Genomic DNA, 17,417 nt, shown 5'->3' with positions numbered 1-17,417 from the left:
TACTTCTACGTATGTACCCCCAAAGAACTGAAAGCAGGGATTTGAGCTGAGTCCACACAGGGAAGGGGTTTGGTAGGGGCTCCCACTGTTAAGTGGAAGACTCAACTCAGCCTCTGATTTTAAGTTTCGCGTCCCACCTTCCACTCTAGCTGGTGTCCTCTGCAAGTCTAGACTTGCTCCAGTTCAATCTCTAGAAAATAAGTCTTTGTGAGGTTGGACAGGGTCGTTACCTACTGGTTGTGAGAGGTACAGTAGGGTGTGGGAAGAGGTCCCATCTGCATCTAATTAATAATTTCATTTGATCACCCTTGTTTTCAGCATTACAAACACACCACTCCCAGAGGTGTCTGACTCTCAATCCTAAGACCTTGAGCGGTTTTCAAGTGGGAACTGACCACTGGGGCTTTTACCTTTCTCCTGTTCCATCAGTTGCTGTTATCACCATTTCATTTTTTCATTTCATTTTCTTGTCGTTGTAAGTTTATGCTTTAAACCTGGTGTTTAATGGGGTTTCAGGAGGGTAGAGATAAGTGTGTGTGTGTGTGTGTGTGTGTGTGTGTGTGTGTGTAGCTGGAACTCCATCCCAGTCATTCTTCAATCCCTCCAACCTGGCTGCCATCCCCATCACAACACTGATATTGCTCTGAGCAAGGCCACCTAATCTACGGTGAGATTCTGTCATCTGAGCCTGACTCAACTGCAGAGAAACGGGTTGATTCCCTCAACTGCACTCATCCCTTGGGAGCACAAATTCCAAGACCTCCTGATTGGCAGATCCAGTGAACATTTTTTTGTCTTCCTCCTGGTCAGCCTCTTAGCAACACAATTGCCCAATCTCTTCTCAGCTTTCATGAAACAGCTTCTCCTGGTTCTTCTCCTACCTCACTGCTATAGTTTTGATCTTAAATATCCCCCAAAAGTCCATGTATTGGAGGCTTAGACTCCAGAGAGGTTCTATTAGGAGGTGGTTCAACCTTTAAGAGACGGGACCTAGTGGGAGGCTTTTAGATCATTGGGCCAACAATGGCCCAAAAACAATGAAGCCAACTGATAATGGACTAGAACCTCAAAAACCATGAACCAACATAAACCTTTCCCTTTAGGAGTTGATTATCTCAGGTATTTGTTACAGTAACAGAATGCTGTCTAACATACTCCATGACCAGTCTTTGTTGCTTCTTCCTCTTTTGCATGACTTCCAAATCTCAGAGGATTTGCCTCAGGACACAGATAGCTCACTCTTCTTCTCCTATATTTTCTGCTTAGAGATCACTAGTCCGTGGCTTAGACACACCTGTATGCTGCTGACTGTCACGTACACACCAGCTAGTCCTGACCATTTAACATAGATGAGGTTTTGTTACCTGGAAAAAATCTAAATAAACCCACTAGTTTCACTTGGTCTTAATTGACTTAAAATTAGTTAAGGTACTTAAAAATCACTAATTTTGAAGGTAACACTGCTGGGCAATTGATTATTAATCTCCCATTAGATTTGCTATAGATAATACCTCCAGTGTGGTTTATGATGGTAATGGTTGCCTAAGTTACTCTTCAGGGAGTGAAGCCTGCTTTTGCTGAAAACACTGACTCTTCACTTGGGCCTACAGATGTCTGAGGGGTACCTGGAATGGGATGAAAACATTTGGCATCTCTGTGTTCATATTGTATGTCTCTTATTGCCCTAGCTTTTGGGTTAGATTCTACTCAGCTCTACATGTAGACCGGTTGATAATCTGAGAAATGTCTTGTCTATAACTATAATAAAGTTAGGGGCTGGGGATGTGGCTCAAACGGTAGTGCGCTCGCCTGGAATGCGTGCGGCCCGGGTTCAATCCTCAGCACCGCATACAAGCAGGGATGTTGTGTCCGCCAAAAACTAAAAAATAAATATTAAAAAATTCTCTCTCTCTCTTTAAAAAAATATATATATAAAGTTAACTTGAACTAGACTTGTTTAGTCTCTCTCTCACTCTCTCCCTGCTTGAAGATTAAAAACACCTACCAGGCACCATAATAGGAAAAAGAGACCATGAAAGGAATAGCACCTGAAAGATCTCTGCTTATTTCCAGAAAAAGACATATTCTTCCCCTTTATTAGCCTATCTCTCTCCCTCACTATTCCTGTCTCATATCTGTAACCCCTCAACTCCCAAGAGTTGAGAAGTTGATCTGACAGCATATGTTCCCACATCTCCGTTCTTTCTCACCGAATCATTTTTTCTTTTTTTCCAACACTAATCTCAGACTTTGGTTTTTCTGTAAGATGAGCTTCTTCCTCATTTTTTTTTCAGTACTGGGGATTGAACTCAGGGGCACTGTACCACTGAGTTACATTCCCCAGCCTTTTCCTTATTTTTTATTTTAAGACAAGGTCTCCCTAATTTGCCCAGACTGGCCTGCAGCTTACATCCTCCTGCCTTAAACTCCTCTTCCCTCAGTAGTTGGGATTACAGGTAAGCACCACCACATCTTGAGAGGAGCTTCTAAACCTGGGTTTGAAACGGTTACTTCATGGAAGTCTAATGAGCATATGGAACTTAGAATTTCCAGATCAGAGAGCCCAAATCTGTTTTGCCTCCAAGGCCAAAATTTGTAACTCCTCCTTTACATCTTTTTCTTTTCTGTCTTTCACTCCAACCCTTCCTTTCTCTCTTTGAACAAGCCAAACTCTTCCTAACTTCAGGACTTCTGTGCAGGCAGATCTTTGCACAAAATTCTCTTCCCCAGTCATACCTTTTCACAGACCTCTGTTCCCATGTCACCTCCTCGGCACCTCTGAGGGCCTTCTTCCTCACCCCACCACTTCTCATGCCCTCACAACAATTTGTTTGATTTGCTTCAAAACACTCATCATTGGGGCTGGGGATGTGGCTCAAGCGGTAGCGCGCTCGCCTGGCATGCGTGCTGCCCGGGTTCGATCCTCAGCACCACATACCAACAAAGATGTTGTGTCCGCCGAGAACTAAAAAAATAAATATTAAAAAAATTCTCTCTCTCCTCTCTCACTCTCTCTTAAAAAAAAAACAACTCATCGTTATCTAAAATTCTAGTATGTACAATATTTGTATATGTATTTATTCTTTCTTACAGCTGTTTTTTATATATTTATTTTTTAGTTTTAGGTGGACACAATATCTTTATTTCACATTTATGTGGTGCTGAGGTTTGAACCCAGGGCTTCATGCATGTGAGGCAAGCACTTTACTACTGAGCCACAATCCCAGCCCTCTTACAGCTGTTTTTAATCTGCATCAGGGTCAAGATTGGGTCTTGTTTGGGCCTGTAGACACCTAATTTAGTCCCTGGAATCGTTGGTTCTCAAAATTAGTCACTGAAGCAAGTAAAAGAATACATATAGTTCAAGAAGAGTTGTAGGTAGCCAAGCAGAGGGCATGCGCAGACTTCTAAAGTTAAGACGGCAAGAAAGAATGTACCCTCCCCATCCCTGCTCGGTCTCAATTCTGGACAGGTGCCATCACCGAAAGATCCTGTTCCCAAAATCTCAGGATGCCCAGTCCCTCCCTGTCCCAGCTCTGTGGATTCCCCTGCTCAACCCATTTCCCTCTGGGTCAGGTTCCAGCATCAACCCCGCCCCTCCCCGCCTAATCCAGTCATGCTCTTTAGGGCGGAGAAGTGGCCCCATGGGCCATTGGAGACTTGGCAACAACCAGATTTGCCTAAATAGGGCCCAGCCAGATAGAGGCAGAGCATTGCTTCCACTGTGAGCCATCCAGCTCTGCAGTTGTGCGCAGTAGAGATGCAGGCTCGGGCTGGCACCATGGCCAAGTTTAGGATAAGAGTATCCACTGGGAAAGCCTGCGGGGCTGGCACGTGGGATAAAGTATCTGTCAGCATCGTGGGGATGCGGGGAGAGAGCCCCCTGCTGCCCCTGGACCACCTAGGCAAGGAGTTCACTGCGGGCGCTGTGAGTGCGTGGTGGGTGGGCAGAAGTGGAGATGGAGCGGGGAGAGCAGGAGGCACTACCCTTCCTCATACTAAACCTACTAAACCAGGAGGAGGACTTCGAGGTGACGCTCCCCCACGACGTGGGCCCAGTGCTGCTGCTGCGGGTGCACAAGGCACCCCTTGCGCTGCCTCGCCCACTTGGACCCTTGGCCCCCAACGACGCCTGGTTCTGCCGCTGGTTCCAGCTGGAGCCACCAGGAGGCGTCCCACTCCGTTTCCCCTGCTATCAGTGGCTGGAGGGAGCAGGGGACCTGTTGCTACGAGAAGGGGCAGGTGAAGAGACGGGGTGGGGGGGGCGGGGGGGGCTGGTGTTGGGGGAAGGGCAAGGGGATCGTTGCAGCAGAACGTGGTGGGGACGGTGGGCAAGGGACGGTGGGCAAGGGGAAGTGGCAGGACCTACTGGAGGGTGGCAACAGTGGAGGAGAGGGTGGCTGAGATCAAAGATAGGAGAGTTTCTCCTTCCCGTCTTCTACAGCCAAGGTCTCCTGGGCGGACCACCATCCTGTCCTCCAGCGACAACGCCTGGAGGAGCTCCAGTCCAGGCAGCGGATGTACTGGTGAGGAGAGAGCTACTGTTGCAGGGAGGGGACACTTAAGGGATGAGAGACAGCCTGGAATCGCTGTTGATGACACAGACTAATGCCCCTGTCTTGTCCTCTCCTATGAAAGCTGCTTCTGGAACCAGCAGCATCTGTATCACCCAGGCACCTGTTAGAAAAGCAAATTCTCAGGCATCTCCTACCCCTAACTTGGACTTTTTCATGGGGTGGGGGGGTGGGCAACAATTTTTGTCTCACAAGTCTTTCAGATGACTGGTGCCCACTGAAGTTTGAAAATCACTCCTATAAAAGCCATACCCTTGTATGCTTGTCCCTTACCCTGGGGCTTTTACACATCAGCTTGTATCCCTCCAGAAATGTAGGTAGAAGCAGAAACACACCACACAAGCCCCAGGAGACTCTGGCTCCAGGGCAGGCAAAGAGTGAGATGGGACTTTTTGCTTTGGGCTCAGCATTAAGGACCAAGAGGAGAGTCTGGCCTGGGAAAGTGCTCAGTGGGCGTATGGTGAAAATTGTAAAGAAGCCAGGGCTGCTGTTAAGGATTCCTGAAGCAGAAAGTCAGGAACCACACTGAGGTGCAGATTTTTAAAAGATTTTGATCTTGGTCTTTGCTGTCCAAAGTCTGGACAGAATGCTTTTGCCCAAGATCTCTGGGGACAAGGCAGCCACAAGCTTATTTGGTTTCTGGTGATTCTACATGTGTCATGAATTACATCCCCAAGAAAAATCATTGCCCTAAATCTTACAGCGACAGCCCTGGGAAAGGGAGCAGATTTTTAAAATAAATAAATATATATGTATATATTTAAAATTTTTTAAATTGTAGGTGAACAGCATGCCTTTATTTTATTTGTTTATTTTTATGTGGTGCTGAGGATTGAACCCAGTACCTCCCACATCTTAGGCAAGTGGTCTGCCACTGAGCCTCAACCCCAGCCCAGGGAGCAGATATTGAAGTCTGTTGACTCATAGAGACCCAGAGCCAATCTAGACCCTTCCAAAAGGAGCTATGAGATTTTAGTCAAGTCAAATCTCTTTGATCTTTTTTTTTATGCAAAAGGGACCAAGAATACCAGTCTCCTGAGAGTCATTAAGTAGAACAAATGAGAAAATGGTTACGAATACAGCTAATCAACTGCCAAGCCCTACACTATTACTAGTGTTCATGTTTCTAGTTTACACTACCCTCACTGTCCAGGCCTTTAATACTTAAAAGTGATACCTCAGATCCATGCTATCCATGAGCTTACAGGGTCTTGGCTGGGATTGTGGCTCAGTGGTAGAAGCCTGCCTAGCATGTGTGAGGCACTGGACTCAATTCTCAGCATCACATATAAATAAATAAAGATTCACCAACAACTAATAAAATATTTTTTTTAATTTTATGCTATTTTTTTTAATATTTATTTTTTAGTTCTTGGCGGACACAACATCTTTGTTGGTATGTGGTGCTGAGGATCGAACCCGGGCCGCACGCATGCCAGGCGAGCGCACTACCGCTTGAGCCACATCCCCAGCCCCAAAATATTTTTTTTTTTAATGCAGGCTCTTAAGCTTAGCTCAGACCTACTAACTTAGTACCTGCAATTTACCAATATGCTGGGGTGAATCACACTCACTTTAAAATCTGAGAAGTAGGGTTTGGCCACCACCTGGTGGTAGTGTGCTTTAATTGCAATTGTTCTTTGAAGTTGAAAGCTCGGTTTTTGAATAAACCAAAGAATGAATGAGTGACAGGACTGGCTGGAGCGGTCCTCAGTTTTCTGGAACATGATTTTACCAGATCACTCAAAGGTTTTTGGCTGTGTGATTTGCTTGATAATGAGCTTTAGAGACGCCTCAGACCAAGGCAGAGTAAGTTACTGCAACTCCCACCAGCTTTGAAGGCTGAAGTGCTTCTCTATGGGATGCCTGCCAAGGGTAATTGAAACCCTAGGAACAAGCCCCAGCTTCATGACTACCTTCCTTCGGCAAATGCATCTGTGTTAGTCAAGAGTTGTGTGCTTGCATGAAGAGAAACCGACTCCAACTAGCAGTCGGATAAAGAGAGAATTTGTCAACAGGACACAGGGGTGGTTTCAGAAGTAAGGGCAAGATGGTTGCCAGATCTTGGACCAAAAATCAAGGCAACTCCCTCCTAGATGCTCCCCTCCCTCACTCCCTCCCTCTCTCTGCCTCACCCCCCACTCTCTCTCCTCTCTTTCTCATCTCTCTTTCAGCTTTCTCTGTTTCCCTGTCCACACAGTGGGATATGACCATAGCTGACAATCCCTATATACACGCCGTAATGTAATCTAGATGGCCTTTCTGGCTCTGCCCCAATCTCAAATTCCCTAGGAAGGACTCTGATTGGCCTAGCTCTGCTCAGATGCTCAACTCTAGACCATTCAACTGTGAGCAGGGAGAAATCTCACTGGGAATATGCAGCTCCCTTGAGCCTTGTGGCCCAAGGAGAAGGGCAGATCTCAGGAAGGTCCTTGCTTGCAAAAGGTGGCTGGCTTGACCAGGACCCACAAGGGGACTTCCTCTGCCCTAGTCCAGGGGCTTCCTGAGGTCTCCTAATGATCACCTGCCTATTCCACCCTCTAGCTGGAAGACTTACAGCCCAGGTTGGCCTCACTGCCTTGACCAGGCGACTGCGAAAGACCTGGACCTCAACGTCAAGTACTCTGTAGTCAAGAACACCAAATTCTACATGAAAGGCAGCTCTGCGTGAGGATGCCCACCCTTTCCTACATTGGCTTAGATGCCCTACCATCCCTGCCTTCTACCCTCCCCTACTCAGCTCCCCTGCCATTGGTGATATGGGTCACACAGCTTCCTGCCCACTACCACTTCCCATAGGCAGTGACTACCTTAGGGGCATTGATCACCTCTGAGTCTCATCCTAAACCTGAAAGCTGGTTTAGGATTCTAGAAAGGATAAGGCCAGGTGACTGGGGAGGGTCTTCCAGGGTCTCTTGCTCCCTCCCATCCCTCGCATCCCCTGGTAGTTTTGCAGAGCTAAAAATCAAGGGACTTCTGGACCGCACAGGGCTCTGGAGGAGTCTGAGGGAGATGAGAAGGATGTTCAACTTCCGGAAGAGTCCAGCGGCTGGTGAGGAACTTGGCACAGGGCTCCTGACCTCTTCCCAGGACATCAGCTCCCAAGGCTGTTAGGAATCTGAGAAAACCAAATGCCAGTTCTCTGTGGGACTCTGTCCCTTCCTAGACCTTATGTTTCCCCATAGAGACAAAAAGAGAATGTGGACTTCGGGGGATCCCTGATGTGCTAATACAACAGGCATTTCTAGAGCTACTACCCATCAGACACTGGCATGGGGCTGTGGACATAGAACTGGTGGATATTAATTAGACTCAAAAGTAAATCATTAGGGTCATTTGTGAGACATGACCCTTATCTCCAGGAGTATGTAAAAGGGGGACCCACCCTGGCTTAGAGGGGGGCTTTGCTCTCTCAAGAGGTTTGAGTAGGCATTCACAGTGCCAAGGATGGGGTGTGGAGCGGAGAGCTCTCTACGGCCAAGGGAAGGCCTTGAAGATGGAAGGATCGGAGGGAACAAAATCACTGCTGTGGCCCAAGCAGATTGAATGAGGGAAGGAAGGTCAGAGAGGAGGCTGGAGAGGCAGCCAGGGCCCAGATGGTGCAGGACTGTGTGGGCCATGACAGGACTTGTGCCTTTCCACAGTTCAGTGCGAGACTATCGAGTTGTGGCCAGGTAGGGACTAATATGGCCAGATGTGCTATGTGGGGGTGGTTGGGGGTCAGAGTGGAAGCAGGAGGATCAGCCGAGTCTCTGGCTAAGGTCAGCAGAGGATAATGGCCTCAGCAAGGCAGTGGCAGTAAGAACTGAGTGGACAGGTGGGTCAAAAGGCCCTGAGGATGGAAAAATCAAAGGGACTTGATGGGAGGAAGCGGAGGGGACTGCCAAGAGAGATCCTGGACTCTGCTGCAGACAACCAGGTAGATGGAGTTGCCATTCCCCAGGATGCTAGGCCTTGGGAGAGTCCAGAGTTGGAGAGGAACTTGTGTTCTTGTAATTGAAGCTGGCAAGTCATCCCAGAGAATGTCAGGCAGATGGGGAACAGTGGGATGGGCACTAAGATTTTCTGTTTGGTGAATGGGCAGGAACTGGTGCCAAGGGGCCAGGAGAGGTCACCCTGAGAAAACTTTAGGTTGCTCATGATGAATTACAAAGGTAAGGTCAGGAGGAAACCTCTTGGCACTGGGGTGACTGGTCTCTGTGTCCCCCATCCCCATGCAGAATATGTGTTTGAGCACTGGCAGGATGACACCTTCTTCGCCTCCCAGTTCCTGAATGGCCTCAACCCTGTCCTGATCCAACGCTGTCGCAGCCTCCCAAAGAACTTCCCAGTCACCGATGACATGGTGGCCCCAATACTGGGCCCTGGGACCAGTCTGCAGGCTGAGCTGGAGGTGGGGCCCAGAGCCTAAGCTCTGCCAGCCCCATCTCAGTGCCTTCAGGCCTGTCCCCTGCTGGAGAGGGAGGGGTACACTCACATTTGTTCTTGCATGCCTAGAACATCCTCTCCCAAAACACACTCCTCTCCTAGCCCTAAATCTTCTCCCTGCTTCCTACCCCTCATTTTTAGAAAACCAAGTGTTAGCCCCAGCTCCCCTTCTCTCTCCACAGAAGGGCTCCCTGTTCTTGGTAGATCACGGCATCCTCTCAGGCATCCGTACCAATGTCATCAATGGAAAGCCTCAGTTCTCTGCAGCCCCAATGACCCTGCTATACCAGAGCCCAGGGAATGGGCCTCTGCTGCCCCTTGCCATCCAGGTCTGTACCTGGGGATAGAGATGGGCAGGTCCCACCATCACAGACAGACACTCATTGCTGCCTCTTTCCTCGCTGCTTTTCCCACCCCCAGCTCAGCCAGACCCCGGGTCCCAACAATCCCATCTTCTTACCTACTGATGACAAGTGGGACTGGCTGCTGGCCAAGACCTGGGTGCGCAATGCTGAGTTCTCTGTCCATGAGGCCCTCACACATCTACTGCATGCGCACCTACTGCCTGAGGTCTTCACCCTGGCCACACTGCGCCAACTGCCCTCCTGCCACCCTCTCTTCAAGGTTAGTAACTCATCAGGGTGGCCCAGACTGTGTTCCAAGCCTATCGGTCCCTGCACCTTGTCCTGCCCCTTGCAGTGCTTCTTCTGAGTGGCCTTTGCTCAAGCATTCCTATCTTCCCAGGCTGGGATGCAGAGGTCCCATCCCACTTTAGCAGTGTCTCCCTGCATAGCCCTTCTGGGAACTTCCTTCTAGGAAAACCCTGAGCCAGGGCAAAGTGGATGGCATGCCTCAGAGAGGCTCTCCTCTCAAAGCAGATCAGATGAGATCATCAGAGAAGCCCCAGACCCAGGAAAGGGGCTGGCAGAAGCCAAAGTGAGAACATTGCTTTGAGGGACCAGCAGGTTTTCTGCAGGTTGTTCCAAGGCTAGGGACTCTCTCAGGTTGTTGTGTAGGTCCCCTGAGCCTTGCTGAGCCTTCAGATGACATAAATCTGTTTCCTCCATGGACCTGAAGCATCTCCTCTGAGATTTCCTCCTCCCAAAGCGGCACAGACTCTATTCCCACTGAGATGATATTCTGGGCCCCAGATGCAGACCCTGCTCTGTTCTATTCAATCCAGGCTGCTTGGTGTTTTTTTTTTTTTCTGACTATATGCAATTTTCTAGCACTGGCACTCAGAAATAGGCTCTGGGGGACAGTTCTATATTGTCAGGCCTATGGTGCTTCTCCTGCCCCAGACATTGGAAACCACAGGCTGTCAGAACTGGAAGCTCACGGGGCTCGTCCAAATCAGAATGCTCATTTGATAAAATGATCTGGTGCTCAGAGAGAGGAAGGATGCTGCTTGGAGGCCTAGAAAAAGATGCTAAGGGAATTCTGCTTTGGTGTCTGGGTCTGGAGCACTGATCCCTGTCCCAAGCTGCCCCCTCTGGTCCCTGTAGTCTCTTTCTCAGTGACTTATTTAGTAGGTACCTCTGTGGGGAAGATCTGGGACCATCTGCAGCTCTGCCCTCTCCTTCCCCTTACCAGTTGCTGATTCCACACACACGGTATACCTTGTGTATCAACACGCTTGCCCGTGAGCTGCTCATCGCCCCTGGCCAGGTGGTAGACAGGGTAAGAACTGCCTTCGGACGTTTCTTCAATTGGAAGAATCAAGGGTTCTGAGGTGGGAATGGCCCTGATTTTCCAGTATCAGGGCTGCCTCCTGCTTCTGGAGCCAAAAAGTTCTAGTGCTCAGGAGCCCTGTCTCTCAGTCCACAGGCCTTGGCATTGGAGGCTTCTCTGAGCTGATCCAAAGGAATATGGAGCAGCTGAGCTACTCTGTGCTGTGTCTGCCGGAAGATATCCGGGCCCGAGGAGTTGAAGACATCCCAAACTACTACTACCGGGATGATGGGATGCAGATCTGGGGGGCAATGGAGCGGTGAGGGGCTATTCCCAGGGAACCAGGGGACAGGAAAAACAGGAAGACTAGAAAAGAGAGGGAGGGTCCAGAGAAGCCAAGTCATGAATGACACTGGGCAGGATGCTTCTTAGGGTAAGAGGAACTTCTCAGAGAGGGACTGAACCTGGTGCCTCTTGCAGCTTCGTCTCTGAAATTGTGGGCATTTACTACCCAAATGATGCATCTGTCCGAGATGACCAAGAACTCCAGGCCTGGGTGAGGGAGATCTTCTCCAGGGGCTTCCTAGATCGAGAGAGCTCAGGTATGGGGCCCCCAACCCCTAGGCCCTACCCTCTGGCCTCTGCAGGGAGGTCCTCAGGACTCTAGCAGCCCCAGCTCCAGCTCAGCTGTCCCCACAGGTGTGCCCTCCTCACTGGACACCCAGGAAGCTCTGGTGCGATATGTCACCATGGTGATATTCACTTGTTCAGCCCAGCACTCAGCCATCAGTGCAGGCCAGGTAAGGGAAGATCAGTACAAGGGGTGACAGGATGGAGGATGGGGGCTCCTCCACCTTATTCTCCCTCTCCCTCTTCAGTTTGACTCCAGTGTTTGGATGCCCAACCTGCCGCCCACTATGCAGCTGCCACCACCCACTTCCAAAGGCCAGGCACAGCCTGAGGGTTTCATAGCCACCCTTCCACCAGTCAATGCCACATGTGATATCATCATTGCCCTCTGGTTGCTGAGTCGGGAGCCTGGAGACCAAGTGAGTATGGGCATAGAGGACGGTGTTGTGTTTATCTTCCCTGGCACAGACCCAATTGTGCCATCAAGTGCTGAGTCCCTTCACCCCACAGAACCTCCCCCAGTGGGACACACAAGCTTTGAGCACCTCACAATGTAGGATAAGTGGCCAAATGAGATGATGTATAGAGTCACCCTTAGCTTCAAAGGTAATATGAAGTGATGTTCCTTTAAAACTTTAAAAATTCCCAAGAGCTTCCTATAGATATCATCACTTAAGAAGAAGGATTAAGGGGAGGGGTGTGGATGAGATTCAGTGGGGACTGGGGTCAGAACAAGCTAAGGTGGGTCCACAGGTTCTCAGGAGATGGGGATCTTGGCAGCTTCCTCACCCAATCTTGTGGTTGGTCTCCAGAGGCCCCTGGGCACCTATCCAGATGAACACTTCATAGAAGAGGCCCCACAGAGGAGTATTGCCGCCTTCCAGAACCACCTAACCCAGATCTCAAGGGACATTAAGGAGAGGAACCAGAAGTTAGCATTGCCTTACCCCTACCTTGACCCTTCCCTCATTGAGAACAGCGTCTCCATCTAAATACCTGGAGAACATAGTCCCATGTGACATATGTCCTTCTGACCACATCACTCTAGGCTGAGACCCACAGAAAAGGATCCCCAAGAGAAACAGGCCCCAGAGTGCCTCTCTTGAGACAACCATGTAACTCACCCTCCCCCTCCTCAAAACAGAGAAACAAAGGGCTGGGGTGTGGCCCAGTGGTAGAGTGCTAGCCTAGCTTGTGTGAGGCCCTGGTTTCAATCCCCAGACCCCCAAAAGACAGAGAAAACACCCACAGAGAACAGAATCCTGTGGCACAAGATGACAAACCTTTGGAGACTCTAAGCCTTAAAGTGCCTGCACAACTCCCTTGAGGGTTTTACTAGTTTTGTTCTGCCTTCCATTACCTTGGACTGTAACCAGGAAATGATCCTGGCCTACTGACCACAGCCAATCAGGCATCATGGTCACCTGACTCAAGGGCAGCCATCATGTAGGCTGCTGGACCACACAAGAAGTGGCTCAGCCTGAAGACTGCCCAACAGGTTGATCATGACCTACTGTCCCAGTTTAAAAATGAATGAATGTTTGAGAAAGGATCATTAGAAGATAGAAGGAAAAGGACACATGGCCCAAAGGCCAATTGCAGGCAGTGCCCTCCTCTGTTTCTCAGAACTTGCCCCGAAGTGTATTTTAAAGCAGCTTCTATTTCCAGGGAATTAGAAACTACTAATGTATCACTAATCATACTTTGCCTTCCTGATTCCATCTTCAATGATGGAATTCCAAATTCTTCAATTTTATTTATTTATTTTGTGGCCCAGATTTAGTGAACGTTCATTAAAACAAATGAGTTCTTTTGAATTCACCTGATGATTTTCATCTCTGACTAATATTATAGGTATCAGTGCTTTAGATTTTGAGCTTCACTAATATTTTTTAATCTTCTTTTTTTTTCTTTTGTACTGGGGATTAAACCCATGGGTGCTTTACCACTGAGCTACACCCCCAGTCCTTCTTATTTTTCATTGTGAGATTTTTGTCTCTAATTGTCTGAGGCTGGCCTTGAACTTTGTGATCCTCCTGCCTTAACCTCCCAAGTCACTGGAATTACAGGAGTTATCTTTGTAAGCAAAAATACTAGTTTTACTAATTTTTATGCACCATAATTTTACTAATTTTTACAAAATAACGAACAAAATACAAAACATATACTATATCTGCATAAATTTAACCATGGAACTCAATGGGCAAATGCTTCAGAAAGAACAGTGTGGGCTGGCAGGTAATGTGAATTATTCTTCCCCATTCAGACCCAGTGTACCAAAAGAGCTATGCATTTATTAAACTTCTTTGGTTTCGATCAATAAATAATTCCTGCTCACTTAAGTCAATAAAGGAGTTCATGTTGTGTTTTGAGGAATTAAACCTTACTGTCTCAGAAAAGACCAGAAGTTCAGGAAGCTCTGGGCAACTGGACCACAAAAACCAATGGACACTTTCCCAGGCAATGCAGTGGAAATAATGAATAACCATTTTTTTTGTCCTTGACTCGTTTGCCTCAGGATTCAAACTCCTTGAGGAAGGTTCTGCTTGAAATGTTAGGAACTCCTGGAGTCACAGAGAGGTTCTGTTCACCAAGTATATCATATACTCCCCAACCAACTTCCCAGCCAACCTTTTCCTTAGGTTGGGGCCATGTGATTAATTCTGGCCAATGGACCGTGAGAGGAAGTGATATCTGTCGCTTTTGAGTTGCAGTTATGAGCTGGTGTGCCTTCTTTAGCCTTTGACTGCTCTGCTGAGGCCACCTTGCAGACATGTTTCAGATGACATGAGCCCCATCCTTAGCCCCGTCACTGGACTAGAAGCTCAGGAGGACAGGGTTCAATCCCTTAGTAATGAAAAAAAAAAAAAAAAAAAAAAGAATCCAGCAAAAGCAGTTTGAAGATATCCTACCGAATACTCCCATATTTGCACAAAGAAATGCTTACAGTGATGTTCTATGCAGTATTATTTATAAGATGAGGGGGAAAAGCTTTTTAAAATCTAAATACACTTTATCCTGAAGAATTAAAGACCTATTACTACAGTTGTACTACAGATTATATCAATATATTGTGTGCATGTAAACAAATCATTGTGTATAACTATAATGCACAAAAAAATATGGAAAAAAATCTGGGCTGGGGTTGTGGCTCAGTGGTAGAGCGCTTGTCCTGCACATGTGAGGCACAGGGTTCCATCTTCAGCACCACATAAAAAAATAAATAAAATAAAGTTAAAAAATAATAAAATCTAAATACCCATCTGGAAGGAAATATTAAATATATTAAGAAACAGTCCTATGAAAACGAATGTAGCTGTTAATAAGGTCAATCTATAAATACTGACATGGGAAAATGATTACATATGTGGAAAACAAGTCACACAATGATAGGCATAAGTCTCCTTTTATGGTTAAAAAAAAAAAAAGCTAAGTATGTAAACCAAGTCAAATTGAAAGGAAAACATCTTAAAGGGACAATGCATTCCTACTTGTTGTTAAAAAAAAAAAAAGATGGACAGAATAGCAGGGCCTGTGAGAAGCATAGAGAGAGGAATTTAATTTGAGAGAAAGAGAACAGGAACTCAGGAAAGGACATCTATTTGATTTCCCGTCATACTTCCAGGAAATAGCCTTGTTGAGAAAAAATTATCCAAAAAGAATAATTATCAAAAACTGATACATAGGGCTAGGATTGTGGCTCAGCAGTAGAGCACTCGCCTAGCACCGGCAGGACCCGGGTTCGATTCTCAGCACCACATAAAAATAAAGGCATTGTGTTGTGTCCATCTACACCTAAAATAAATAAATATATATACATACACACATATAACTGATACATAAAATCAAGAGGTCAACCACCTTTTCTGTTAAGAATATTTAACATTCTAGGAGACTGTACCATTGTTTGCTATTATTAAGGAAGGTCTCAGGTTTTGTAAAGTTCATGTAATTTGGTTCCAGCCAAAATACAAATGATTTCTGTTCAGGCAAAAAGATTGAAGGAATACATCATGTATAACGAGAAGAATGAGAAATTATACTCCATTATATATGGTGTATCAAAGTGCATTCTACTGTCATGTATAAATAATTAAAATAAAATTTTAAAAAGATTGAAGGGATTATGGAAAATACTATTCCTACAAGACAGCCCTGAGGGACACAGGGAACTCTCTTCCCTTCCTGGGTTTATCCCTGCATCTCCAGCAAAAGCAAATATTCACCCCTTCCCAACCACAAAGGGTCTTGAAGGGAGGAGGGGGATACTAAAACACTGAGCCCTGGACTTTTACCCTTGCCCATTGCCATTTTGTCCTGGAAGGAGAAAAGCAATTAGTGAAGCAGTAGGTAACAATAGGTCCCAAAGGAAGGAAGATAAGCAGTGAACACCTAGTTCTGAGCTTTACCCAGTGACAATGAGTTTCAAACTTTTTACAACTGCCTTCCTGAGTTAAAATTGTAACCCATACAGCTAGGTCCCTGACTGCAGCACCTCTGCAGTCTCTAATATTAATTCACCCTCATCAGAAACTATAAAAAAACTGTAATTTGGTGGCCATTTCCATACTCAGAAACTGAGCTTTCCCGTGCCTGATTGATTGACTGCTGAGGAATAAAGAAAAGCTTGCTGATCCGTTTGAGGTCTGCTAACTCCTGGTTATTTGTATTTTCATTATGGTGCTGAAACCATGTTAGTTATTTTTGCTCACAAAGATAACCCCAAATATTACAGTTTATTGCCCTGTAGGACACCGAGAATTTTGTATTTAAGCCAGCAATTATATCTTAACATTCCTTTATTACATCACCTACACATGGCCAGCCCCTCAATTATTCTTAGAACAAGAGAGTTGAATAAAATCTTTGACTTGTGTTTAATTTGTATAAATTGTGCTTTTAATCTTTAAAAAAAAATAATACTTTGACAGATTGGAGGGAGTGTTCATGTGTCACCCCAGATCAGGAACTAGAAACCTAGTCCCTTCTTCGCTCATTGCTGGGCCCTCTTCCAGCCTCCTCCCTTTCCTTACCATCTTGGATGTCCCAAATGTCTCTGGTCAATCCCAGGGAAGGGTGGGAAATTGGTCATGCCCATACCCACCCCTTCCCTCCCTCACTGACTTGGAAAGTGCTCAGGCCTGGGACCGAGTTAAGAGCAAGGACTAGGGGTGGGAGGTCACACCGACTACTTCAGTGTCTGCAACTCCAGTGATTTACAGAGACACTCCTCCATGGGTGGGTGCTGAGGGCCATTACCAAGTAGGAATGACGCATTCGAAATTTCCTTGCCAGCGTACCCCATGTTAAATGACTTGCCTTGGAATTTCGCTGTTGACATTGCATGTAAGGTGACCTTGCTCAAGGAAGGCGGATCCAGGTTTAGAGCTGATCAGGTTTGAGGAAGTATCCCAGTCCTTGGGTTTAGGGCGTTCCCAGTTTAAGACCTTGGATTTTAGGGAAGTTTGATGTTGAGGATTATTGCTGCTGGAATTAGGGCGTTCCTGCTGCCTGAGCTCCCGTTGAGTTCTCCTGAGATTCAGAGAGCATTTTGGGAAAAAAAGCCTCCTGGAGTAGGTAAATTGGGTGGCAGCAGAACTGGGATTGCCCCAGAACGTGTGTGGAGGCCGGTGTGAGTTCGGGAATAAAGATTGCTGTTTGAATCTACAAAGCTGTGTGGTGGCTCGTGATTCTGTGCCCAGCTAAGACTGTGGCAGGTGGGCATGGACAAGGTGGAGACAACCGAGGAGGAAGCACCAGTTCTCTTAGTGGGGAGCCAACTGGAGCTATCTGGAAGAGGGGATAGGGAGTATCCTCTGAACTAAAAAGAGACCCAGATCTCTAAGGTTCATAGAGGTGGGAGCAAGCATGAAAGCAGCTGAGGTTGAGACTCGGGTTTCAGCTCCTCAGGCTGAGCCAGGAAGGGAGCTTTCTGGGTCCCACCCAAGCTTCGCTGTGCGCTCAAGCCATGCCTCTGGATGTGGGCACATTTGGAGAGTGCAGGTCACTGGAGCCTGAGCAAAGCGCACAGGTTTCCCAGACGCCTGCTTTGCCTCCCCACATACTCTTGATCCCTCCGCCCGGCCAGCCCTGCTTCAACTCCTGTTGTACCCC

General features: G+C 47.1%; 1 protein-coding gene across 1 annotated transcript; it reads left to right on the top strand.

Annotated features, from left to right (window-relative positions):
• Window positions 1–3,745: 3,745 nt before the first annotated feature.
• On the top strand, window positions 3,746–13,536 carry ALOX15B (arachidonate 15-lipoxygenase type B). The gene is made up of 14 exons (XM_081271984.1): window positions 3,746–3,928; window positions 4,017–4,242; window positions 4,445–4,526; window positions 7,119–7,241; window positions 7,523–7,626; window positions 8,795–8,967; window positions 9,185–9,331; window positions 9,423–9,626; window positions 10,596–10,682; window positions 10,823–10,992; window positions 11,154–11,275; window positions 11,373–11,473; window positions 11,552–11,722; window positions 12,116–13,536. The coding sequence occupies exons 1-14, from the start codon at window positions 3,761–3,763 to the stop codon at window positions 12,293–12,295; spliced, it is 2,058 nt and encodes a 685-aa protein (XP_081128110.1). The 5' UTR covers window positions 3,746–3,760; the 3' UTR covers window positions 12,296–13,536.
• Window positions 13,537–17,417: the final 3,881 nt, after the last annotated feature.

Source organism: Spermophilus citellus (genome assembly GCF_964194105.1).
Source record: "Spermophilus citellus genome assembly, chromosome: 17".
Taxonomy (NCBI): domain Eukaryota; kingdom Metazoa; phylum Chordata; class Mammalia; order Rodentia; family Sciuridae; genus Spermophilus; species Spermophilus citellus.
Note: the sequence above shows the minus strand (reverse complement) of the source record. Positions and strands in the feature narration are given on the sequence as shown.